The 27853-nt window shown below is 42.6% G+C and overlaps 1 protein-coding gene across 3 annotated transcripts; it reads right to left on the reverse strand.

Moving 5' to 3' along the window:
- Positions 1-2789: 2789 nt before the first annotated feature.
- Positions 2790-27853, reverse strand: LOC112971876 (SH2 domain-containing adapter protein B-like). 3 transcript variants are annotated; one of them, XM_026077722.1, is made up of 5 exons: positions 26927-27853; positions 14020-14109; positions 12089-12148; positions 7473-7590; positions 2790-2854 (listed from the first exon to the last, which is right to left on the reverse strand). In XM_026077722.1, the coding sequence occupies exons 1-5, from the start codon at positions 27506-27508 to the stop codon at positions 2844-2846; spliced, it is 861 nt and encodes a 286-aa protein (XP_025933507.1). In that variant the 5' UTR covers positions 27509-27853; the 3' UTR covers positions 2790-2843. The 3 variants fall into 3 exon arrangements, with proteins under 3 accessions (XP_025933507.1, XP_025933514.1, XP_025933524.1); XM_026077729.1 differs by lacking the exon at positions 2790-2854 and having other exon boundaries at positions 7509-7590; positions 12089-12182; XM_026077739.1 differs by lacking the exons at positions 2790-2854; positions 7473-7590 and adding an exon at positions 7815-7832.

Raw genomic sequence — 27853 nt, forward strand, 5'->3', positions numbered from 1 at the left:
AAGCATTACAGTCCAGCTCACGATGTCACCTATAGAGTTCCTCGTTTAACATTGTATTCTCCTGTCAGACAGAACACCACTTCAAAACTGTTTCTCTGCAGTGCGCTTCCTGCAACTAAAAGAAAAGGAAAAATAAAATAAAATAAATAAATAAATAAAAGGCTGCTGTCATGGAGGAGGATGTGGTCATCTGCCAGGCCCGCAAGGAACTCCTGCTGGGTTAAAAAGATTTTGTTCCACAGGTGGGCACTGCTTATACAGCAGCTGGAACAGGAATACAGCCACATGCAGTTTGCAGCCAGGCGATATCAGCAAGGTGGAGAGCACAAAACAGGTCTCCCCACACTTGCAAGTGTCACAATGGAACTGCACAACAGAGTAGAGGGTTCCTTCACATGGTTCTTCAGCATGGCTTTGGAAGCAGAATTCAGGCTTTGGAGCAGAATTCAGAAAAGCTCACCTTGCATCAGGCCTAGATTACAGGGTCAGAAAACTGGCATTCAAGAGGGACAATATGTCTTGTAGGCAAATAGCCTGAACTCTTGGGCCTTGTAGCTATGAAGTTACCCGGACACAGACTTTGAATTCTTGCAGACACCCAGCAACTTGTCTGCTAGAAGGAAGTAAATCATCACGTGTTGTCTGCAACCAAATCCAGAGGCCTATAAAAGCCTTCTAGTTCACAAGAGTGCAGAACTGTTGTAGACATGAGGGGAAGAAAACCATGCAAATTTATTGCACCTTTCTCCCCTTCCCATGTGCTGGAGGAGAGAAGAAAAAGCCTTCAGATTTGCTGTGCTGTATTTCCTCTGGACTGCTTGCTGAAACTGGAACAAAGCAGAGACTCCAACTAGCTTATATCATAGGATAGAATTCAAGAATATAGCTCAGTGATGATCCAAGATTGGATCCCCCTCCAACAGTGACTTTCAGATGCCCTCTATGATCCACCATACAGACATGGTATAGATTGCCTTGATCAACTGTGCAAGTGTTTCATGCAATCTGAGGGCTTGACTAATTCATATTGAGAGGCAGAGCTGCCTGGAAGTGCTGTGTCACCACACAAAGTTGTCAGGAGACAGTGGAAAGGTACTATCCCTCCCAGCTCGCAGGGTATGGCTGTGATAGGGTCTTGTGATTCTTAGAGCATCTTAAAGGGAAAAACAACTCACACTTCCCTCCAGCATGGCCATACCCACAAACTGAGGGCATCCTCCCTTTTCTCAAGCAAGGAATTACCACAGTAAACATGCTTCTCTCCAGCACTTGCCATTGGTACAGGCTGGTGGCAGCACATGCCCAGGACAGGCTTATCTCTTCTTCCCCTATTGTTCCCTGAGAAGAACGGATCACAGCACAACATTACAGGTAGCACCCACCACTCTAGCCTGACAATGGCTCAACCATCCCTGTCCATGAGAATGCAGCAGCCCCAGCCATTACTCCTCTGGGGAGCTGTTTCTCTCCAGAGTGTAAGTACCTCCTAGGTCTGATTCAAGCAATAGTGCTTGGCTGCAGGCTTGGAAAGGAAGCACAGCTCCCTTGGCCTGTTCTTGTGACAGGTAACACACTACTGCAGCACAGGCAGGCTCTAGGGCCAATGCCAGGTGAAAAAATAAGAGTGAAAGCATGCATGCGAGTTGCAGTGGAAACACCCCACTTGCAACTGGCTCAGGGAGACAGCTCAGACTTTGCAAGCGAACACAGGGGATTTACACTGCAGTTCCCCAATGCTCTGGGGCCAGTATAAAAGGGCAGAGTCCTTTCTGGTGTGAGATAGCTCAGACAAAGCAGCACCTGGGGCAGCAGCCTTGTAAGGAACCCCAGTTACAGCAGTGTTATCTTGGGTTGTTTTTTCTTTCTTTTCCTCTTTGCCTTCCAGTCCTTCCTCATTTGTGTCCCACTAGGATGTGGTTATTGTGGCAGTATCAGCAATACCCATATCTTTTTTGCAGGTTGCTTTCTTTTTTTCTGGTCCACCTTGTTTTCAAAATCTTTAGAAATCAGTATCATCTTCGATGTCTGTAGTGGTTTTCATGTCTGCATGACAGCTGTCAGGCCAGGATCCCACTCTATGTTGAGCCAGCATGTGCATGTCCAAGATACAATATGTCAAAAAATTAGATCACAGAGAACCTCCTTCTTACATCTCTATTTACACCGGGACATGCAATCCCCAGACAGAATGGGAACAAGGCAAAAATGCCACACTGTTCCCGTGGCTCTTAGGGGCACATTCACCCTAGTTGAGACCCACACCTGGAGCACACAGCACACCAGGAAGGGGCGGCCAGAGTACAAGCCCCCTTCCGTGTCACAAAGAAAGGAGCTACAAGATCTGAAGACAGCTCTTTAAAGGTACTGAAGAAAAGGATGTGTAAAGGGACAAATACCAACCACAGCTACTACCAACTGGCTGCACTTCAAGCGAGCCATGAGGAGCTCACCTGGGCTTTTAGCAAATGCAGAGCAACTCTTCTATTTAATGAACACCATATCCCTGAAGTACATGACAGATGCCACCATGCTGAACCAACTTCTTATTGTTACAGCCCTAGGAAACACATTCGAAGGGTATTCAAAGCACCAAATCCATTAAACAGCAAAGTCCTGGGGAAGCCAAACAGAATCTGGACTACACAAAAGGCATAAGTTTAAAAGGCAGATCACTGAAGATTGCCCAAGGAGATTCCTGCTCAGCCTTCACCAAAAACTGCTTAACCACAAGACGAGTTTAACTCTTATTTAACAACGGCTCATCTTCCTAATTCAGTCCATTAGCTTACCTGATCAAAGTTATCATCCAACAACTTCTGTGGCATTGCAACAGTGGGTATTATTCAACACAAACCTAATTTTTAAAAAATAGAGGTAAACAAGTTACTGGATGTTTGTTGGTGGGTTTTTTTTCTCCTTTCGGTGCTTTTTTCTGGTAGCAGACAAGGGCAAAGGTGTGGTTTTGTACCCCCAGTGAATTTTGGCATCAGAACATGAAGTTATTATAGCTTTTAAATGGATAGATTTGTAGTTTTTGGTCAAAAGTCTCACAGGATCGCAGATTTGATATTTTTTCCTTCTTAAGCTTAAAACCATTTGCGTAGAAGTAGTCAAGAGGCAAGTAACTAGAAAGCCAGAACAACATGAATATGCACTTGCTAACCCTTACACAGAAAAGGAAGTGTCCCCCATTTTACTTCACACACCTTCCATCCTAGGTGCTGGATAGCACATGTACACAAGCATGCACACATATACAACTGGAGTCATGGGGTCATGTGGTAACCACAGCTGTGTATTTACAGTGTATGTGGCATATGAGAAAAAAAAGATTGTATTTTAACAGGGGAGAGTTTCAAAAGGTTTTATCTGATAAAACTTAGCAAGAAATGTTTTTTCTGCTGAGAGGAATTACAGAAAGAGACATCACTTTTGCCATACTGGATTTAGATATTAAATCAAATTAAAAAAAATAAAATAAAAATAAAAAGTGGTGGTATCTTTATGCCATGCTGTAACTGGAAATCAGCACAACCTTAACTACCGCATCCCCATGATAATTCATAATTTATCTTCTGTTTCACTGCAGTTTCCAGAGTTTAGTTGGGTATCTGCTGCAGAGAAGTCTGTCACTGAACAAAGACTATCAGGCAACCAAAGGGAATGGAGTCTTAGTTTTCTACATAATCAGCTATCCTATGTCCCATTTGGGCACAAGAGAAGAGAAGCCACTGTTAAAGTAAGTGGGCCCCCAGGGATTTTCTCTGAACCTTTGGCACAGGCTCCCTGAAGACAGGACAAACACTCAGGATTATCTGCCCAGGCAGCGGATGTGGGCGGCTGCCAGGAGACGACATCTTAACAAAAGCATGCAGTGGTTCTCACCACACCCTGCCTTGGCCTCAGGTTAAGCCTTTCCAAAGGTTGGCATAAGGGTCACTTTCTTCCAGCCAGCCTGATCTGCAAGTCTGGGAAGACAGTATTTTGAGGGACACTATCAGCAGAAAAAACTTCAAGCTTGATTAAATACACTTCTACCACAGACAGCATGGGATTAGACGGACCAGTAAGTTTCTTTTAGTAGTGACCAAAGATTGTCCCTGAAGATTCTAATTATTGTCTTCAATACCTGAAGCCATTTGACATTACATCTCTGAGCCCCCACAGCTTTCAGTGGGGAATAAAATGAGCTTTTGATGAACACAATACTTATTTCACACAGCATAGATTTTTCTTTAGGTGTAAACTTAGCTTCTCCAATTGAAGTCATAGGGTTTTGCCTAACTCTTTATTCCCTCAAGGAGCATGCAGCTTGCACAAACAATTTAGACCCCAATTTCAGACTAACCCTTGCATCTGGTGCAATTCTAACAGCTGGTGTCAGAATTCAGACTTAATCAAAAGTTAGGATACATCTGTAAACAAAGAATGAGCAGACAAAAAAGCTCTACAGTTAAAAAGAGGAATAACAGACAGAAAAGCCATTCTAAGCTGATGGTATGGCATTCACAGAAGTAAAAAACAGACTGGTGAACTCCCAGCTTTATGGAAACAAAAGCAGGGAAAGTTTTATATCTGAAGGTTGACTGAAATAGGTAAGCTGAATTATGAGTTCTCTTCCAGACTAGGAAGAATTTAGTGATCTCTATTTGACCCTCATTAAAAGGAACAGAAAAATACTAGTTTTTTTTTCCCTAATAAAATCATCTGTGACTTCTCTGGAAGTATTCTTATCTGTGAAAACCACAAGGTCAAGCTAGCCTGACATTAAACGACTTAAGGAGACATTTGTACCATCAGGCTATGACAATACCATTATCTTTAATACAACTATGGCATAAAGAATTGTGGAGCCAGCAAGTTGCATAAAACACCCTTGCACATTACCTGTGTGACATAGAAGTGCAAAGCAGAAGTACAGCAGAGTTTAAAGGGGTGAAGGGGGTGGGGGATTTTTGTAATCTCTCCACAAGACAGGGCCTCGAGATATCTCCCATTCTGCCACATCATGCTGAAGGTAAATAATGTAACAGGTTGAACAGAAAACAACACTTCTGACTGACACAATAAAGTATGTGAGCTGATACCTAAGTTCCTGCAGAAGCACACCTCTTTGCTTTTTATAATCATCAGCAATGTACAATCATTACAAGGGACCTTAAAACTTGCTTAGAAAGAAAGGATAGCAAGTCTTAAATGGGGCATATTCCTCACTATCAATCCACAAGAGAGGCTCATCCCCCCGTATCTTTGCTATGCATTTTTTATAGTCAGTCTCTACGGGCTTTAAACAAAAAGGCTGAAATTGTAATCAAGCATGGAGAAGAGCTCTGAAAGCTGGCAAAGACCCCCCACCACCCACACTTTGTTTTCTTTGTCTCTTCCAAAGTGTTTTCTGCTCCTGAAAGCAGATTCCAGTTTGGGATTAACTCATTCTAAATACACAAAAGAATTTCACCAGATGAGTTGAAGTTAAATGGACAGCCATATAACATGCTTTTTGCCCCTCTAACAGTACAGCTAACAAACATCACAAACAAAGCAGCAAACATTTTGAGACCAAACCAAACTAAGACTAAATGCTTTCTTTAGAAAGGCTACTCTGTAGTAGTTACATAATAGAACAGAATTCATATGGGAACTGCAAACTGGATAATCTTGGAGCAATTAAAAAAACAAAAAATCACATGCTTGAATATGATGGAACATAACTTAATCTCACTGAGGTTAATGGAAAGACTTTTTCTATTTTTCTATTTTCAGCATTAGGACAGGAAGAGGGTAGGATAGGAACCAAAACACCCAGATGTCAAAGCACTAAGCATCTTCAGGGATTATCAAGCACCTTCTACCAGCTCAAAGGCATATTCAGAATACTTGCTGTATCAACATATACAATTAAACCCCAGTGTTGGAAGTACTTTTATCATCTGAGATCTCCTCACATCTGCTTTATAAGAACATACATAGCAGATTTGCTAGCTCCTCAGCTGCACCAAACACTGATTTGACCAAGAGGGTTGTAGACAAGGGTTTTCCAATTGCAAAGCTACACAAATTAACTGCTAATCCACCCAGTATTGTCCACATAACCATCCCATTTATTATGGCTAACCCTGTAAAAAGATATAGAATAAGCTCTTGCCCTAAATACAGGGAGAAAGAAATCAGGTACTGTCAACTTCAAAGCTAAAATTACAAGTGCTCACTATTACATTTCTACTGTGGAAAAAAATGCTTTCATCACTGCTGTGTAAGTAGCAAGAATCCATTCAAACCAATTTATTCATTTGAAGATTCCTCAGCTAAAATGAGATTTACATCAAGGATATATAAAAGTTCCCAGTCACTCTAAGATACTGAAACCTTCCAAACAATGTGCTCTACAGGTCATTTCCTGTGCCTTTCTTCAGGCCTGCTCTTTAAAAAAAGAAAAATAGGAACACTTGCATGCAAAAGGGATCAGTGCATCAAACTGCCTCATCCTCTCCCACTGACTGATCTTTCCTGAGGGCCCAAAGCAGGAGTTGCTGATAGAAAAGGAAAGCATACAAACAACTTAACTAGGCAAAACAGAAGGACTAATTGTGACATTCAGCTCATAATAAAAGCACCTACTGTACATCTGAGAAATGCACTACTGATCCTGCACAAAGGTATGTGCTGACTGAGTCAAACATTCATAAATGCAGAAGATATGGCCCCTGGCCCCCAGAAAAGCTTGCAGGCTGCAAAGCCTATTCGTAGGAAATGGATGCAGATCATATGAGGAAAACACATGAATAATAATCACATTATACATCTCACATAATGAGAGGACAAGGGGTGTTCAGCAGTCCAAATTCTTAGAACATTACCGCCATAAGCCACCTCCCTACATGACAACAAAGGAAGCAGACTACAAAGAATAGCAGTTAAAGGCTCAAAGGCATCCTAAGGGTCCCATTTTGTCCACAGACACAGAAAAACAGAGCACCAGAGAATCAAGGAAGAAAGAGACATGAGGATGTAGCTTTGCAGTCCTCCTGCAGTAAAGGCAGGACCAAGAAGCTGAAATCAGATGAAGAAGTAAGGTCACAAGCAAACTGACTAATTGCTTTTAAGTGAACTAATGCAGTGCCATGCTTCAGCCATCCCTGCTATGTACACATCCCTGCTAAGCCACAGCCTTGCCACTGGCAAGCAGGGCCATGCACACGCCAACTCCCAGTGCTCCTATCACTGTCATCTTCTTACAACACAGTTCAAGCTATCTATACTCAACTGCCAGATCCAGAAGTGTATTTAGGTGCCAAGGCAGACACAGTCCTACAACAGCCTACATGACATTTACTATTGACTGTCTGAGCATCTTCAAAAAACACAGGTCCATGTGCCCAAGGACATTTCTGTTTCAGAGCAGTTGTAATATCCATGTGAACTGCCATGCAATTAAACCTCACATATGTACATGTGCAATCCTTTTTTCTTACCAGTCATTATTCTCTGGGCTTCATAGGGTTCCATATAGCCAGTGTTCTCCCCTTTCCCCATTTTGTTCAATTCACTTTTGGCATCAAATGGATCTGAGTAGTCATCTGGTATCAAGACCTGAAAGACAGGAAAGTAACCGTTACTGGAATTGCCACTGATATCTGTAAGTCAGAAGGAAGCAACACCCCAAAAGCAAAAAAATCCAAAGTTTCACACAGCTGTATCCTATCTCATCTTCAAAATGCAATCTGGGTTCAGACAAACACACAACTTCCACACATCAGCTACTTACTGGTGCTGAAATAGAAGTATGCCTGCTCCTGTTCATCACACCAGAGGCCTCACAAAGGCAGATTCTACTTCAAAAAAATTTTTGAGTAGCACAAAACATGGAATAATTGTGACTGGCAAATTACAAAGAACTAATCACTCAGCATATTCCATCCTGGGCAGTTCTTCTCTTATCAGAATAGTTTGTTCGTATTTGCAGAAAAGCATGCTTACATATGCAGATTGTCTCTACCTTTTTAGAGTTATAAGCCATAACAGAAAATACTGGTAAAATTTTTTCCAATGAGATATTCATAGGCTGTTCTTTTCACTCCATTAATAAAAAACTAACATTTTAATTCTTTGTTGAAAAGCAACAAGCCACAAAATAAGATTTTGCTTAAAGCTCATTTCCTTGGACCAATCTGTGCTATCTTTTCCCTTAAAGGAGCATTCCATTTACCTGTGTTTAGTGAAACTAGACAATAAAAGGCAGTGAAGAAATTATCTGTCAAAAGAACAAGTTCCCTTCCTCCATTAGGAGATCAGAAATACTGAAGGACAGAAAACCTCACCTCTTACCCTGCATTACCACCCTCTGTTGCCCCACACAAAATCATCATACGATAAGTCCCATTGGTTATGTAGGCACTATAATCAGCTCATAGAAATCGTTCCTCCCTATGACTGAACAGGCTAAGATAATCTTGGTTCTAGACACACAGAGATGCAATATAGAACAGGCAGAGGAGTACCACAGGCAAGTGAAGAGCCTGAAGCACAGAAAGCAGAGGCAAGCTTCTATCCCATTCCTCAGTATCAGGATGCCCACAGAATCATAGAACAATTCAGGTTGGAAGGCGCCACAGGAGGTCCCTTTAGAGGTTGTATTCGTCTTCACAGAACTCACAGACCTAAAATGTCAGAGCAAGCCTTCATTGTCCTATGGTCACAGGTTAACAATGGTAATCCCAAAGTATCTTGGGTTGATTTTTTAATTATAGATCAAGGGTGTTTTCCTTCACTCAATTTAAAGTGCTTGGAAGCTTCCCTTCAATAGGAAACTAGCAGACTGACGAGGATAATAGAGGGACAAAAAATAATCCTTTCTTTCACATAATGGTTGAAATGATTGTTTCATTATTGTGAATAACAGTTAGCTCAAAGGAAAAACGCCCCCTCTCCCCATCTTTGGCAACATACACGCAAGCAGCACTCAACCATACTGTCAGAGAAGTATCAGTGGCTGCACACATTTAATACAAAGACAACAATGTGTATCTCGCAGCACTAATTTATCCTAGTCACAAGGATCGGTTTATCTCCAAAAGCTCTGCAGCTGAACTGCTATCCATTTAGTTTTCTGATGCAGCCCTGTCAAAAGTTGATGGATGGTATCATAGGCTCCCTGCTGCTCTCTCATTACAGATGCTTACACCTAATAGTTGTCAGTCGTTAACATAACTGTACTAAAACACGAAAGAGAAAACAGCCTAACATGGATAGCTATTTGATATTTCTTCTTCTCCATTTGCCAAAAATACACTGTGAAAGAAATTATACATACAAAATGCTGTCAAACAGGATAAATCGGAGACTGATTTGCCTTAAGCTTAATGGTAAAATAAGAGCTCATGGTACCTAATAAAAGGATTAAAGTGACTAACTTGCTATTCAGAAGAAGTCTAACAAAACAAACGCTGCTTTCTAACAGCAAAACTAAGTGATTTGTCGGAGGGCCCAAACCTTCCAGAAGACCCATATGCCCCAATTTTGAATCTGTACCAGATTACAGTTTGGAAATCTACCTACTATAGTATTTCCTGGAATGAAAACCTTCCTTCACTCAGACATTGGCTGCAAACTCCTCCCCTCCAGATGAATAACAATATCATGGTCACTATGAAATTCTGTACAGCTCATCATAACTGTGCTTTCAAACAGGTCACCTAACACATTTGTCAGATTGAGCAAACTCCTCCCCCCATAACACCCCATCAACCCCAAGCTTTCTCTTCCAAACTCATTCAGGCAGAAATAACAATCTGCTTCCCTTCCTGGAGCTCTATATCTGTATTTCCCAATAAAATGTAGCTCTAAAGCTCTGAGCTGCCAGAAAGCTCCCCAGGTAACTGTTACCAACCTCTCCTGGTGCTAAGAAGCTGCACTTGCCCTGAGCATCTGTAAATCCTCACAATTCTGGGGCACAGAAGTAGTTCCTTATACTAGGAGGCATACTGCCAAATATCACATCTATTCAAACCAAGGACTGAGTCTCCTGCATTTCACTGTTGCAAATTCATGATCTCTGTTGATTTCAAATTTAACTCAGTAAGCCATCCTTGTCTTTAACATAGGAATAATGTTTGGAATGTAACACCRTGGACTCAAGAGACACTCAGCCACTGAAAAGAAAGATCATGCATTACACCAGAGCTCTGGTATCAGAACAATGAAGAAAAACTGTGCTGTGTCAGCTGACCACACAAAGCCTCTCACCACAGGATTTGCTGAGTCTTTATTCCAGATACTAGCCAGCTGACAGGCTTTAGCACTGAAGTCATTTAGATTTCAGGTACCTTATCAGAATTTTGCTTGGAATAATCCTGTCAAAGAGCTGTATTACAGACCAAGCCTCACATAATTCACTCTCCCAGTGGCCTATGCCAAGAACAGGTAATTGCTTTCAATCATTCAAACAGAGTAAACTATTTTTCAGCTAAATACTCTTGCTGTGTAATCCATCTACATGCATTTATCCAACTGTATTAAACTCTTTTCAATAAAAATGAATTAATCTTGACTTTAGAAGAATAGCATATTGGGAAAGAAAACCAGGGACAATTCTTTAAAGACACAAAAGCCAGGCCCATAACAACTAACATCTTAGAAAATAATCATAAGGTAGAATAAGTAAATATCAATCAAATAAAGCAACTTCAAGACCAGTTCACAAATTCCACAACAGAAACAGGAGTGAAAAAAAAAAAATACAGTACTGTTTTCTATCATGTTGTTCAAGTAACATCAAGACATAAGGAAAAGTGCATTAATCTAAAGTATGTGAAACTTATATCCGAGCTTCCTAGATCAGGCAGATCAACCCTCATTGATTCAATGAAAGGTCTCATGAGTTCCCAAGCAGGTAGTCTGTTAAAACTCAAATGCAAAAGAAAATGAACATGCCTCAATTACTAGGTAAACTGGGAGATTCAAAACAGTAATACTGTTGCTTGTAATACAGATGCTTGCTAAGATGCCAAGTAGCAGACACAAAATTAAAAATAATAATAATAACAATAATAACCTATTAGATATAAGCTTCACAGTGAGTCTGTTTTGCCCCTCTAATACGTAGTAATTAAGATGCAAGCTTCGTAGTTGAAGCATGTTCTTCAAGTCTAAAGCAGTGTTTGCACATGCAAAAGCATGATTTCCATATGCAGTCAAAGCAAGAAAACAACAAACAGACCTAAAAGCATGATTTTGCAGATATCTGTACCTGGCTGAAAAATATATTTTTAAAAGAAATGAGCAAAAAAAGAAACTACTGAGAACTTACCACACTAAAATAAACTCAGTCATTAGGGATAATACCTCTTTGAACTGAAGCAAGATACAGAAGAGCTATCCCTGGGACAGCAACTTCAGGGCAGAAAAATCTGTTTGCTGACTGATTTAGTGGCTATCCAGATTAGTTATATCCTACTAATTATATTCTTAATTATATATATTATTTACATGGAGAATACAGAAGGAATTATGATAAATAACACTAAGCAAAAAGCAAAAGACCTCTCCTGCCTGACAAAGCTTTGAAAGACATTTATTATCTAGGCAGACCGTATACTCATCCCTTCTCAGTTTTTGTGACTCACAATTTTTAGTTTAATACATTGATATCATATTCAAGAACAAGTAACTGCCAGCAGAGATACAGGAGGAGCTCTTCTGAAAAAGAAGGCACCTACACACTGAAGGTGTGTAATGCAAATTCCTCATCCTGAGAATTTAGTCACAAAAGAGCAGTTACTAGCCACAGCAGAAGTCACTGTGTATTAAACATCCATCTGCTAAACAAATTTGGAGATCCAGTTTTAAAACTGTGTGAAAAGTTGAACAACTACCAACTTTTCCTTCTTGTACCCAAGGGATCTGCTGGTCTCACTTCTCAAACAAACTCTAGGCAGATATTTCCTTAAAAAGAGTCTTTTCATGTAATGCTCAGGGGACTACATATCAGAAAGGTCTCTGGTGATGAAACCTAGAAGTTTAGTCTGCATACAGAACAACCACTAAGTTTGGTCTAGATTTGTTTTCCAAACAAATAAAAATGTGCACTTACTTTCTCCTGTGAAACACCAGATGCAAGTTCAGGCAATCCTCCCCACAGCCTCAGTACTGCCTTTTGCAAAATAAAATTCACAGACTTGGAAAACCTGCAAATACAGTGACCTATATACCATCCAATTTGCAAAAGGGCCAGCAGAAGGATCTCCACCATCCTGGCAGCGTTAGATCAGAACAGCAAAAACAGGCTTTTGAATATCTGGCTAAGGAGTCAGAAATTTAGGTCATGATTCTGGGAGGATTACTCCAAAGATGGAGCTATGTCTGGAAATTCTCCCTCTACTCCTGGATTTGGGAGTTGGAAAGGCCCATATCAGCTCCAGCCCTGGAGCAAATTAGAGGCCTCATTCACAGCTTTGTTTTCTGGAGTGACACATTCCTTGTCTAAATGCAACTGAAGTACAAATTTGGAAAGGTGTCTCCTAAATTTCTGACACAGGGATGAACATGGTAGCGAGATGTCAAACAGGAAATCAGCCATTATTTAACAGAGTTTCAAGAGCTACACCCCCATACATAAAAGTTAGTTTTAAGACTGGATGAATTCCTGTTTGCAGTTTCCAGATTTCAAGCAAATGCATCAGTCTGCATTTCACAGTGACAGGACCCCACCGCTAACAAGTTCATACATAAACAACAGTGCCTGTCTTCTCACCAGTTTGTGTCCTTTTGTGGCTAATGCCTCCCCATCTCTCTCCTCTATGCCCCCCATTCCCCAAGCAGTAACTGCAGTTCCCTGCTAATCCATGTGATGTCCCTACTCCATGTAAGGCAACATAGATGCTGTTGCTGAAAGTTTAAAAAGGCAGCTCTACCTGCTTTCCCTTTGGTAGGATGTCCTTCCTCAACCCATTCACCCACCTATATTGAACTTGAATATATTCCTTCCAGTATCTGCCAACAGATCCAAAAGTTATAGAAGGACAGACAGCAGTTTATAGGTGGTGTTTCCTTTGGAAAACCAGTCCAAAAAAAAAGAAAAAAGAAAGAAAGAAAGAAAGAAAGAAAGAAAAAAGGCAAAACCCCCAAAAACGAATGTCCTGTGCACTGCTGTTGGCAGATGTGCTCTGTACAAAACTGTTCTATACATCAGGCATGCCACAGGACTACTCCAAATCCACAGCTTATATCCATTTCCACATCTAAACAATGAACTGTTTTATAGTGACATTTATAGAAACAGTGACATATCCAGGAAGATCTGGATCATAGTCCCCTTCCTCTTTATCACCAGAATACATCATATGCTGTTTCAACAGTCAGGTCTCATGTTACTCCATCTTTCTACAGCAGGCCTAGCATACCATTATTCACAAGATGCAATCACAGCAGCACAAGGCAGCAAAGGAGAGAGAAGTCAAACCATATCCTTTGCCATGGGGCAGTGCTGAGCTTGAATGTCTGGGAATCAAGCACCATATCCAACTGTTGCTAGGCAAGGATACACAAAAGTGTTTAGAGACAAGAATCTCTCTCCTCCATATCAGTGTCAGTCAGCTGGGGAGCAAAGGAGCATGTGAAAACCTAGCAAAGATATTTCTTCATTGATCTAAGCAAATACAATGGCAAACTGGCCACCACAAAAAAAGAGCAGAGTGCAAACCAATTATACAATGTTTATTAATCAACTTGATGGTTAAAGAAAGATATACTGGTTCACATTTTCTTTTCTAGGCTTCCAAACTCATTACACCAGGCTAAAAGACATTTACTTAAGTCCCAATGCATGTTCTTACATGAGTTACTGCATCTACTTTTCCTTTAGAATTAAAAAGCCCTTTAAAGTACAAACTGCTTAGCTTTATTCTGTCTATGGAAGGTTCCACTTCCATGTATACTTTACGTTAGAATAGCCCTAATGCTAACAGGGTTCACACATCCAGCTGCTAGGCAAGCAAATAACTGCAAGGCAGACCTTTCCCTTACCTGAGCAGTTTTGGAGGGGAGGCTGCAGACAGAGGTAAGATCTGTGCTGTCACATAACAATAAGCAAGCTGGATTTATGGTGACCCAAATCTAGAAACAGACAGAGAAGAGCATTACACAATTCTATGTCTAGTGTCTCAGTACTTTAGCATGCAGATTTAACTACCCTAGCTGCTGCATACACCCACTTTAAAATTCAGAGGACTATCTATGCAGGTAAGTACAGTCCTCTCCTTCCTGCTGATCAGCACCAGCATTCAGCTGTGCCTTAGTGTCCCCACAGTATCACTCCCATTCATTGACTCAAAAGCCACGCCCAACTGTATACCCATGCACTTGACCTGAACAAAATCCTGTTCATTCCTCCTTGCCTTTTCAGAAGAAAGTGTCAGACTAACTTCACATTCACTTACTGCAAAGAATTCTCTATAGAAAGGGAAAGAGACTTCAGCTTGACAGAGCTGTACCTTAGATCCTGAGTTACTATCCTTATAGGAATACACTATATTAACATAAATAAAAGTCTGTTAGCAATGCTCAGGCTCTATGGCAGTTTTTGAACTTCAGAGTCACAGAAAGACTTAGGTCAGATGAGACCTCTGAAGATAATTAAACCACATCCTCCTCAAAGCAGGGCTAATGTCAAGGATAGACCAGGTTGTTCAGTACTGAAATCTCCAAGGATGGGAATTCCATAACCTCTCTCAGCAGGTATGCATATATATTACACACACACATACACACATATATATACAACATACACCTCCACTCCCATATTATGTAGATTTCACAACATTACAAATCATTTCAACATACGTAACAAGAAATACTAAATTTGAGGGAAATTTACTTAAATGAAATAGACGAGTGTAACTGGTATAATACAGCAACAGCTTGAGATCAGAAGGAAGATGTGAACATCAGAGGATGTGATTAAGTATGCATCTAGATTCCATTCAGATATTTGTTCCAGTAAAGACAGAAGACATACAAGTGCAATACTGATTGACTGCCCTGCACATTTCCTCCAATTCCTGCTCTGCACCTAGCTCAATAATTTAGAAAAAAATCCTTCCACAGGCAATATACTTGCATTTAAAATTGAAACCCATACAGTAAGCCAATAAATCTTAGAGTGACCACAAGCAATTTTTGCATTTTGACTCTTTTCTCCTGCTTTCTTTTGCTATCCATGCATACTCCAACAGTACATTCATTTTAGGTAGACACCATTATTTTTTTCTTTCATTATACAGAGGCTACTTTTAGCCCTCTGCAGATTGTGCTACTACCTTTTGAGGTTAAATGCTACACCTTCTTGTCTCCTACATTTATTAATTGTATCAGTCTGCAGACTTCAGTTAGAATTCCTGGCTCAACATAAAAGCACAACGATGAAAGAAAGTGTATCCATAGGGACATATCTCATTACTGCTATTATTTATTATTCATTCCTCTAATACTTTTGGTCAGCTAATTCCGGGGTGTAAGTTGAGTTTTAACAGGGAATGCTCCAGGGTCCCTGTGTCTGACATGAAAATCTACAGAGTCTGGGAGAACATGAATTGTGTCTACAGCGTGCAGGATTCACTCTTGTCCCCATGCAGCTGTCAGCTGCTGGAACCAGGCCAAAATCATCACTATGGAATCGCCAAAGACACATAACAGTAATAAACTTCTCCACTCCCTTCCCTGGAAGGATTTTCATAGCATAGATTCTGACAGCAATCAACAGAGACACAGATAAAGTGGTGAATTTATGCAAAGCAGTCAGATCCAACTGTGAAACACACATGAAAAGGCAGGTTGGTAAAAGGCACTCCAGTGCCAGGACCTGGATGGCTACCACAGGCAGTGACAGCCTTTCAGGGACAATCCCCAACCCCACCTGACCTCTCAAAGATAAGGCAGCAACCTGCTGAGCAGCAGTAGAGCCACATGGCTCCAGCCTCTGCATTAGGGAGCTCAGGAAGGGCAGGGGGGACCCCTCTGCCTGCTCAGAGAAGTTCAGATAGGCAGTTCCAGTCTACAGCTCTGGCCAAGAGGAGCACAGTCAGCATTCTGCTGTCCTGGCCAGTGTTCTGCACACAGCTGGCAACTTCTGAAATCAGGGTGTTTCAGTCTTACCTCCAGCTGCCATCACAAGCAGCTCCTGTCCCCTTCCTCCTTCCCTGCAGCAACAGTAGCATGTGGACTTCTCTAATACAGAAGATGCTCTACAAACTCCACAGTGGCAGCAGCCCTGGAGAAGGCTCTTCGGGCATAGCAGAGCCACTCTACGATGCTATGCCATGGCTGAAAGACCAGTAGAGCAACCCGGGTATGTCAATAAAGTTCTAGTCCACCAGCAACAGAAGGCTTCTCCACACTCAGTGACAAAGAGCAAGCAAGCACAGCTCCATACAGAATTTTCCCAAAAACACAGTGTTGGTGGCAAACTCTATACAATTAGCTTGTTCCTCTGCACAGCTCAGGGCTCACAGAGTTGCATTATCCTAGATGGAAAGTCACTCCCAAAATTCCCAGTTGATGTTCAGCATCTCCTTCACTCTGCTGCTTTACTCATGCCTGTTCCAAGGCATGAGTAAAAAAGCATTAGAAAAGCATTAGAGCCCAGCACTTAGTCTGCACTTGGCTGGGGAAGAACAGTCATAGGACAAACTCACTCCCTGATGAACCAGGGCCCCTACACCACAGCTCAGGACTCAGACACAAATTTCCTCTAGACTTGACTTCATCTTCCTGCACTCCATATTTCTGGGTCTCTTCCTCCATGTCAGACCAGCAGCTAAAATGACTTCAGTGTCACACAGCATCAAGCACCCACCACCAGGGATACAGCAGCAGCAAGACCAACACAACAGCACTCATGTCCCTCTCATGCTTCCTGTCATCCTTGAATGCCAGCTGGAAATCTGTCAGCAACATCTGTGTAATTCAGTGAATAGTAACTTCAGTTACTTTCAGTACACTTAGAATCACAGTGATGTATGGGCCAAATCAACCATCTCACCTTATTTATTGATTTGCAGAGTGGTGTTACGCATGACTGTCAGGAGCTGCAGCCCCCAGTCAAAGACCTCTGTGAGTCCCCCACAGAACTCTCCCTGCGCAACTTCATCATGGGGGAGAAAAATGGAAGATGCTTGTGTGTAGCATGAAGGACACCTGTCTCTTCCTGAGACAGAATGCAGTAAGAATTCTTGGTAGCTTTCAGTCTTCCTACCATAACCTTGGAGTATTTGGCAGCTGATAGTCACTGCTGGGTTGTAGCCTTTGGTCTTTATCCATCTTTGAGTCATTTGTTTAATTCTCCAAATAGAAAAATTGCTACCAGGATTTAGTGAATCACGCAACTCATGCTCTTCATTACTGCTGAAATCTCAGTAATTTTGCACCGCTTTTGCCAGAGATTTATGGCTGTCAGGTGCAGCAAAGCTTCTCAAATGAATTTCATGTTTTAAACTGCCTGCAGAGGGACTTGATTCCTCAAGATCTCCTGCAGATCTCTGGCTTGGCAATCATGCCAAGCACTATGGCTAACCAGCTTACTTCTGTAATGTAGACATCTCAGGGAATGGGAGAGGAGACAGGGACACTTGAGACTGATGATAGAATAAGGAGGCTTGAGGCAGAGCAATGTCCATGAAGTCTGAAGTACAGGTAAGTTATGAGGTAGCCACAGATCACAGTAGTGGGAGTAAGCTGAACCTCAGTGGACTAATGCTTTCTCCTTGACTGACAGCATCTCCTTCCAGTTTCACACTAAGCAAGTATTCACTCCTTTCCACACCCACAGCAAGCAGAGTTACACAGAAGACATGGCAAAAATCTGTTTGCTGGAACAATACTGGTTGAAACTAGAGACAGAGATTGTATCTGAAAGGGTAGAGCTTTCTTTGAAGAAAGAGACCACTCTAAAACTTCACTTGGACAGGATTCATTTGGATGTAAAGTCTTCCATAACATAAATTTCCTGCAATTTTACCAAGCTACAATCTAACAATCTTTATAACAGCCATACACAGAAACTACCCAGAGAACATGCAGCACAGCTATGGGCAGTGTAAACTCAGAACCTACTTCTATCTCATTCAGATTTTATATATTATCCCCAATGTGGATTTAAGGATCACTGTTATGACACCTCTTTGAAGATTAAGACTATCTTTTGTTGGTTTGGGTTTTACAGTTTTTTAAAAAATGAAAGATGAAAATAGATCCTAAAACCTCTCAAAAGAGCAGAGAGGTCTGAATTCCAGACAGATACTCTGCCTACACACACTCCTCCTGCAGAAGCCCTTGCTCTGCAGTGCTCCTCAACTACTGTCACATTATAAACTGGAAGTGGTTGAAGTCCATCTCAGTGGCATCAATCCCTCAAACGAAGCCTGTGAAACACTTTCACACCTTTGGAATTAGAACCACTGGAAATTCAGTTATCTTGGGTTTTTGCAAAATCACATGGAGAAAATTTAAGAATACCCCAAAAAAAAAAAAAAAAAGCCTTCAAGACAGAATCAACAGATAAGGCCCAAGAAAAGACACATTAGAAAATAAGAGATTTAGGAGTTGCAAGCAGGTTACTGTTTGGCATCGACATATAGAATTCAGTTATAGATACAAAGCAACTCTGCAGTTTTCATCCACATCAGCCAGAATACAGCTATTTTTTAAAGAGTCAAATATTAACAAGCAATTCACTTTAAACTGGCCTCCACCCTTCCAATGAAAAACAGCCTGAGACCTTGCAGGCCACTGCAGTCGCAAGTAGTTTTGCTGGTTTTCCAGCTAGAATTGAAATGAAAACAGAGGTTAGCAAGTCCCTCGCAGCAAAGGCTGAACCTCTGGTGCCCATTTCAGTCATTGGCAAATTTGCTTTGATAACTGTTTCAGACTTGACTTTGAGGAGACCAAGGTTAGAGCACTAAGCCCAGACTAACTGCTCCAGAACACATACTGTCCATCTCTCGGGCCATAGATGTGCTCAGAACAGTGGCTGGAGAGACAACAAAGCACATGGGCTAATTCCTGTGGTCCAGTAGTGGGACATGGGTACAAAATCAAGATTAGGGTATCTATGATTAGAAGTGAAACCAGCAGCTTACAGCTGGACTATGCAAGGAAAAACAGAAATAGCAAGCAGTTTTAGGAAAAAATCTTGTCCCTTCTCTTTCAAGTTTTTGCACAGAACTTTCAAACTCAGGCCTAATACTCTATATCTCTCAAACTCTCAGTCCAAAGGAAAAAAAACACTTTTTACAATGGAAGGGGCCCAGAAGTTAAGCACATGACAGCTCAGAACCTGTGTCCCTCACAGCAGCATAGAGCTGTTGGATTTGGGAAGACAGCCCAGCACAGAAACATGTTGGTGTCACACGATCTCCCGAGAAGCAAGAGAGAGCAAAAGTGAAAAACTAGCAGTGTGAACATGGTCCATAAACATTAGGCACATTGTTCACAGGGAAGAACAGGGACAAAGGTCCACTACTCTACACAGTTCCCTTATGAGCATCTGTACTGCAGGATCAGTCTTTCACAGAACCTTTTCAGGATAAGGCCATGTGGAACACCTTCAGCTACAGTCTCCCAATAAATGATTCAAGAAGCATATCTGAGTTCAGAAGGGGCAAGTCAGTCTTTTTACAAGTATCCAGTAAGTGAGGTAATTTGTTTCAGGGTTTTGCATGTGTTTTCTTCAAGACAGTATACATGATAGCCTCTTCTGGAAGACCACCAGTCAATCTACAAGTGTCCAACTGCTTCAGACTCCTTCCACATAGCCCTTTCTCTGGTTGTATCCCTCTCTCTACAACAGCTTGAAAACATGGATGATTCCCAGAGCTGAGATGATTCCAAGCTGTGCCACTCCCAGACTTCTCTACTGCATAAGTCAGGCAGATTTGTAATTCAACAGCTTATCATTTCAAACAGTGACCACATCACACAGAACAGCTCTAAGTCAGTAAGACTCCACAGGCCCAGGTAATTACTGAATATCTTCCCATTCTCAAGACTGTGATAGTCCCTTGATATGGGGCTGACATATGTGGAAGAATGCATTTCTAGCTGCTGCTTTCTCATATAGCACCATGAACTGCTAGGGAAAAATTGTTTGCTGCCTTTATGCATGTCCCCACCCAGGCCAGTCCTGCAGGTTCATAAGGTCCACAGTCACCAGTACCTTGTTCTCCAGTTCTTTTGCTCACAAGCCAGAGCCAAATGACAAGCACAGAGCAAGATTGTCTCAGTGGAGCTAGATGTAAAAAGCAGCAGCCTGACACTCTGCTGTAATAGATTAAACACTGATATAACACACTGCGTTCTGCTTGTAGTTCGAGCTCTTTAGGAAGTGCATAATTGGATCTAGAGAACCTCACACTGCTCAGACAGTTTTCAAGTTTTCCTCAGTGCATCCTGAAGTATCACCTACAAGATTCTGTTAATTACACACGAGTTATTCTCACTTGCATGGCCAAATACAACTTGGACCATCCAGATACAAAAATAAGACAAACATATTCACAATGTGTACTAAAAGGTTTTAACCATATGCAGATATTATTATTTTTCCACGGAGCATAAGTACAGTTTTCCAAGATCTGCAGAGCTCAAGTAACAGTTCCATAGTCTATTGCAGTGCAAGAAAGGTACTTGTTGCATGTAGAACAGGGGGAAGCTTTCAAGGCAAATGGCTTTAGCTCTTGTGCTTAGCTAGCAGCAAGATCTCTGTGAAGCACACTTCTGAGGTGGATCCCATAGAAACTAAGTTTTTCTTCCTGCACAGGTGCAAGATGCACACAGTCCTTGTCTTCAGACCTTTGTAAATCAAGCCAGCAACTATGCTGCCTGGAACAGTTTCCAGCTTGACAGTTGCTGCCACACATTTATGTACTTTCCCATTGATCAGCTCTGTTTGTACACAGCCAAGCTCTTTTCTACAGCATCAGATACAGCCTCTCCTGTTGAAATGGATCTTGCAACTTGCAACGTCTGCTGCATTAAAGATCCAGACCTGCTGCACAGTTCTACCTCCGCTGCACAGAGCTAAAGCAAAATGCTGCTCATTATAAAATGACCGTCTTTTAAAGGACAAGTATGCTGCAATCCCAGTTCTTAAATCCTATGTAGCTGCTGCAATGAAAAACAACAGTAACTGTCTGGCAGGTTCTTCAGCCCAAAGCCAGGCAGAGAAGCATTTAAGTCCTGAAAACCATAATAGGCAAGACAAACACAAAGTATCCTTTCACACAGAATATCCTTCCCCTCAAGTATTACTACTTTCATGGATTTACATGCATCACACAATGCCAGAAATGCGAAAGTCACAAAAGAAGGCTTCGACACATTCTACTAGTGGTGTGGTCTCCAATTTACCAAGTGTTTCTGTCCCGTCAGTCGATGTTCAGTTTCACATTTGTTCTTACACAAATACAGCAGGTGCCAGTCTTACACATATTGCCACATGTCATTCAAGCTCTTCTGTGCTCACTCCTCTGCCACAGGAGAGCTGAGCAGTAACCATCTCCCAGATCAGCACTAAAGATGGAAGCCAGAAATGTCTTATTGTATGTACTGGAGGAACTGAGCTGCTGCTGCCCCAGATTCTAAGCCAGCCTATCAGCCATCAACATTGCAGTCCACTTTCTGATAAGCATCATTCTTGGAACCTCCAAACCCGCCTGATTAAAGTATCTAAACAAAAACAAACAAACAAACAAAACAAAAACAAAACAAAACAAAAAAACTAAACCCCCCAAAAGAAAAAAAAATCCACCAATCCAAATTCAGAGACATCTGGTGATGATGACTTTCCCTTGGGCATTTGTTCCAAATGTCAGTTTGCTTCAGCTGTAGTTAGTATTCTTAACTTTACACATCAAAGTTTCCTGAATATCAGACACATTATACTTCTGCAGTACCTTTTGTAAGCTATGCCTGGAATCTCACAAAAGACAGTCACGCATGTAACAGATACTTTCTGTAACAGCAGGTTGCCTGCCATTATTYTATCTCCTTTGCTCCCTGAATCAGCTATTCTATCTTTTTTCCTGGGACTGCTTTAAACTAACCAGTCTCTAGTTATTTGTACTTTCCCATTTGTCCTTTATGTATAATTGCAGCACACCCGCAGCTTCCCTGAATCTCTTTCCTAGTCCAGTATCTCTTAAAAGTTTAATAGATAATTGAGCTCAGCCAACACAGACAGCTAGGCACAAAACTTACAAAACTACTCATCTAACTTGTTGAAAACCATGCTTCTCTGTTTTGCATAAAGGAAAAACAGTGTTCCATCCTTGTATATTCAAAAAAAAAAAAAAGATCAGAGATGCCAGAGCGCACATAAGCATTTACTGAACATTCCTGAACATTCTTGGATCATTAAACACTATCGTCTCTCCATGGTGACAGACATATATGGCAAATGGATTTTCTTTCATTCCTAATGTACTTAGTAGACTAAGCTATGCTATTTACAGATTTTTTCCTCAGGGTTTTTTAAATATTTTTATCAAATTTTCTGACTACACCTTCTGACTTCACCTTTTCTCCCTCAGTGAGTGACAGAATTTTAAGAAAAAAGAAATTCTCTCCCTGCACACTATCACCACTGTACACCAGGCTTGCCTATCAGGCTCTCCCTTTACATTTCAGGATTGCGAAATTAAAAAAAAAAAAATCTAATTTCTACCACTGGGAGAAAATAAACAGCACAGAAAGAAAAGGATGTAGCTCCTCTTTGTTCTATTGCTGAGGAAGTTAATATTCAGGAAATTAACTCCTCATATAAAAGTTAGAAGTATCATCAGATATAACCAAACAGGAAAGCAAGGAAAATGCCACTGTGTCATTTGAACCTTTAATATGCAGTGGAGCTTTCTCAGTATAACACGATCTCAAAGTCTCTGCACATTGTACCCAAGTGCCAACACTTGTTATCTGGTATCATTAAACTGCAGAGCACCAACAGTTCTCATAAGGACTGGCTACAACCAACCACTTACAAATGAGGGACAGGTGGGGGGGGGCACAGATATTAATGAGTACACTAACAAACTTGCATCTGCTCAGTTCGAAAAAAGATGAAGGCCAGCCATGTTAGCCTCCTAACAAAAGCTGTCCACACTGCTGTGAGAAAAGACTGCAGGCTGCACTTTACCCTTCAGAGTGGGTGAAAATATTCAGCCAAAGCATCTATGTGCATATGAAGAGATATATGGACAGGTAATGCCACTGCATCAGCTGTCTCCAACAAAGCAGCTAGCTCGACACTGGTGTCTGACTCCACAACCAAGGTCAGCCACATTTCTCTCCCAAGAGCATGCAAGTGTTTTATACAATGACCGTCTTCTCTTCATCACACAGTTAACCTATCATTTGGATCTTCCCTTTTCCCCAAACCAACATAGCTTCCCAAAATAAAAATGATTTTTATTTACTTTTAATTTGTTACAGGCTTCTTAGCCCAAGCTAAATGGTGCTGTAACATCAGGAAGCATGGGCGAAAACTAAGCATCTCCAGGGCTCAAAGCTAGTAAAACAATTGGATGCAGTGGCTAGAGCAGTATGTTCTTACCTGGCCTAATTGTACCTTATAGTTCAAAGGCTGTTGTGCAGCAAAGGCATGCTCATTTGAGCCAACAGCTCTTAGCAGTAACTAGTGCATGGCTCTTACAGTTTCAGCAGAAATTGTATTCACGACAATACCCGTTCCCTAGAAGAAATTTTTCAAAACACATTACCAGCTTTACCCTTGACTGCACCTCTGTATTAGGGGAAGGAAAGCTAGTGAAGAACTTACTGATTTCCAGCATTAACAGAAACAATTCACCCACTTCTTCATGCATGACTTGAAACAAATGTTTTGAATTTTAGCTAAATCATTCCCTCAAACATCATCCACTTATACCAGATCCATTCACTTCTTTCACAAAAACAACATTTGTGAAAAACTCAACACACAGAAAAAACATAACCCCTCTCCACGTTCCTCAGCAGAACAAAGTTCAAGGACAAATCCAACAGAGGTAAATGTATTTTGAAACAACAGCAACACTGCTCTCCCATCACCACAAGAAACTACACAAAGCTTCATTTAAAAAAGGGGAAGGGAGGGAATGAGAATATCATAGAGGTACATGTATCACTTTACCAAGTTTATCACTTATCTATGAAACAGCTGAAGAGAGTCATGTTAACACCTACCTTTTCAGGTGCAGGGCTGATTTTATTTCTCAGACATTTTAAGATTTCCTGCTTGTCACATGTATTTTCCTGGAATTTTTTGGAATTACCTTATTTTAAAAAGCTACAGGTTACTCATTCAAAACAAATTTTAGAACCTGCAGCACAGGCTTAGAACAGCACATGGACTTATAACCACACAAATGGAAGAGGAATTGGGTAATTATGGCACAGGTTTTGTACCAGAGCACTTGACAACAGATGCAGTTTCTGTTTTGAAAATTGCTTCAGTAAGGCCTAAAATTGAAAGATGATTAAAAAAAGAAGAAAAATCATGCCCAATAAAAAATAGTAGCTGCTCTTGGAAGCTCCTGCCCCAAGCAGTTATTTTCTTTAAAGTATGAAGCTGTAGAAAGTATCTCCTTAAAAAGCGGATACAGGGCCTCAACACAGTTAATTGATAGAAGACTAAAATACATACTGATATTGTGACTTTAATCATTCACTTTTCTGAAAGCTTTTTCCAGTGAGGGATGATACATAAAATGACTGACATTGTAATAAATACCTAGAGCTTTAATCTTGTATCATCATCATGACAAGCTGATTTATTTGGATTTGTATCTGGACAGGATATAATTTATCAAATTGTCATGGAAATGTGTCACCAATCAATGCAATCCTGTTACATGCCTAAACATGTACACACAGATCATTTAAACTGATAGCAAATACTTAGAATTCCTGTGATGTGACTATTACACTGAAGTTGCACAGGCCAGCTTACATAATTGGAGAAATATTAGTTTCCATGATAACAAAAAGCTAAATTATAGTTATAGGGATGTGGGGGGTGACAGAGGTGTGGGGATACACGCTATGCTTATAAGATGAGTAATGCTACTTACCTCTTCAAAGCTCCCCAAACTGTAACCTGAATTCTCTGAGCACAGTGCTTTCCAGTACTGTGTGTGCCTGAAGTATTTCACAAATACTGGTAGAGAACCACCACTAAAAGATAGGAGAACGTTAGCAGCTGGACCAGTAGCTATGGAGTTTGCTTCAGGTACATGTCAGTTGGAAACACATTTAGGCACACAAAGCACTGTAATGCTGTAAGACAGGATTTTCAACTACATTAGTGAACATGTGACAAGTTGTCACCTTATAAAATGGGCAGACTGCCATTATCTTGAAATAAACTCTCCTGTGAGTTTATCAGTTCGCTGCAGACATAAGAAGCCCAACTGACGAGCAGTTACTGCCCAGACTGAATGTGCCCGCATTCAATCTGCCATCAAAAGTCTGTAATAAGCAGCAAAATATTCAGATTTGCAGAAGATTGTTACCATACAAAAAAAGCCTTTCCAAATACCACACACAGTTCTTACTACGGAGTCTCTAAGGCAGACTCTTCCCTGATCCTGAAATCCGATTTATTCAATCAGACCATCTCCTGCATGTGCAGAAGCAAGCACAGAGCAGGTATACAGCTCACCCTATGCAGATAGCTGTCAAGAAGCTGTGGGTGACTGCGGGGGGGGGGGGGGGGGGGGGGGTGCGAGGGGGAAACAAAACAAAACACAAAAAAAAACAAACCCCCACACTCGAAACACTCCTGCAACTGAAGTTACAGAACAAATTAAAACAACTGCAAGGCCAAGCAGCCCTTACATTCTCCTAGCCTGGTCCAGTTCTCACCCTGGAAGATGAGCATATTCTAAAAACAAGTCAAATGCTCCATACTCATCCACAACAGAGTAACCCTGAGAAAAAGGCAGCAACAGCAAACAGGTCCCCAAAGGTTTTCAGCACTCCTGAGTTTAGTCAGCCATTAAGCAACATCACTGAGGAACCCAACCTTGTAGGTGACCACCTGAACCACATAAAAGTGGCTCTCAAAACTCAGCAGTTCATGGAAAAAAAACCTCCCCTCAGTCCCATTCCCCCACACCTCACTGCACACTCCTAACACCTCCTAGGCCTGTTTTCTTCTCCTTCTTGACTCAGAAAAACATCAGTTTGGGGGGTTTGTTTTCTTTTTTTTCTTTAAATATGGCCATCCCATTCACACCAGAACCCCTGCAGTGGGGCTGAGGCCACAACTTTGTCCCATCAGCATGGGGTTCCTCATGGCTCCCCAGGGCTCCACAACCTGACCCCAAAGACTCAGGCCCTGTTTAGCAGGAGCACAGCAATCCAAGGGCCCTGGTGGCAGTTGTTAAGTTGGGGGTGTGCTGTGACCCAGAGCACAGACAGGGACACCTGCAAACCTGCCCTGCCAGAGAGTGACAAAGCTACCTCAGGCTGCATCGGGCATCTAAACAGGATGGCAGCAAGTGACTTTCCTCTCTCTCAGTCTTCACTAAGAACTCTGAATGCATTCACTAATTCAATCTGCAGAACAAGGGTTTTGGCACAGCGGCCAACCTTTACCCATGTGCATTCAGGTGCCTTGTGTGCTAGGGCACAGACAAGTACACCTGCAAACCTGCCCCATCAGGCAGCCAGAAGGGAGGTAAGTTCAAAAGCCCAGAGTAGGTGTCACTTCACCCCCAAGCCCTGCACACAACCTGCCTACCCAGAGATGTTAACAAGTGTCAGACCATCCAGAGCCAGAGTCGTTTGAAGAGGAGCTTGCGCCCCACCACCAGCTACCCTTCTGGAGATGGGGACATCCTCAGCCCTATCCTTAGCTTGGCAGGCTGGAGGGCACACTTACTTTCTCTTTCTTGGCAGAGGGGACGAGAGTCGCCAGCTGCTCGCAGCCCTTGCTGAGCTTCTTGCCAGTGCCGTCGGCAGCGGTGCTGCCGCTGCTCTCAACCTTGATGAGTCGGTGCTTGGGGGAGATGTACTTGACGTCGGGCGGCGTGGCCGGGCGGCGCTCGCTGTGGCTGCGGAACAGGTGCGGGGAGACGGCTGCGGAAGCGGCGGGCGGCGCGGTGCAGCACGACGAGGAGGAGAAAGCCCTCGGGGCCGCCTCGCCTGCATCCTCGGGCGCGCAGTAGTCCGGGCGGCATATAGCGCGCAGCTTGCGCAGGGACGAGCCGGGCCCGCTGTAGGGGTCCTCAAAGTCGCGGTCCTTCTGGGCGCGGTAGGCACGCAGCAGGTCGCTGGTGTCGTCGCGCAGGTGGCGGTGCTGGAAGCCGGGCGAGGTGTGGTGGTGGAGGTGCGGCGGGCCGTCGGGGCGGGGCGCGCCGCCGGCACCGTTGCGCTTCTCGCGGTAGTCGGGCCGCGGAGGCTGCGGGGGACTCTTGGTCTTGTTATTGCCCAGGCTGAAGTACTTGTTCAGCCATTTGGCCATCGTCGCCGCCGGGCCCTACGGCGCTGCGCCCATGGACGGCAGCTCGGCCCGCGGCGCCGACCCGCTGCCGCTCAGCGCTGCGCACCGCCCCCGCACGCCGCCACCGCCCGCATGGAGGAGAAGGAGCGGCGAGGCAGGTCAGCCACCTCCCCCCACGCACGCCCAACTTTGCCGCTGCCACCAGGGGCCCGAACGCTCCACTCCGGGCCTCAACTTCCCGATGGGACGGGGCAGCTCCGCACCCCCCGCGGCCGCGGGGGCCCCTTCCCCCACCCGCCCCGCCGCGGCTCCTCCGCGCTTACACGCTCCTGCAGCCCGGCCTGACCTCAGCACGCACTGGGGAGG

The sequence above is a fragment of the Apteryx rowi genome, unplaced genomic scaffold (assembly GCF_003343035.1).
Source record: "Apteryx rowi isolate R43461 unplaced genomic scaffold, aptRow1 scaffold_1120, whole genome shotgun sequence".
Taxonomy (NCBI): Eukaryota; Metazoa; Chordata; class Aves; order Apterygiformes; family Apterygidae; genus Apteryx; species Apteryx rowi.

Bases quoted from the DNA above. Each gene is read 5' to 3' on its own strand.
- LOC112971876 (XM_026077722.1), bottom strand. From the start codon at position 27,508: ATGGCCAAATGGCTGAACAAGTACTTCAGCCTGGGCAATAACAAGACC. The intron at 12,149-14,019 runs GTAAGGGAAAGG...ATTTTGCAAAAG, and splicing joins TCCCCTCCAAAACTGCTCAG to GCAGTACTGAGGCTGTGGGG. The intron at 7,591-12,088 runs GTAAGTGCACAT...CCTGTCTTTCAG, and splicing joins CTGGTGTTTCACAGGAGAAA to GTCTTGATACCAGATGACTA.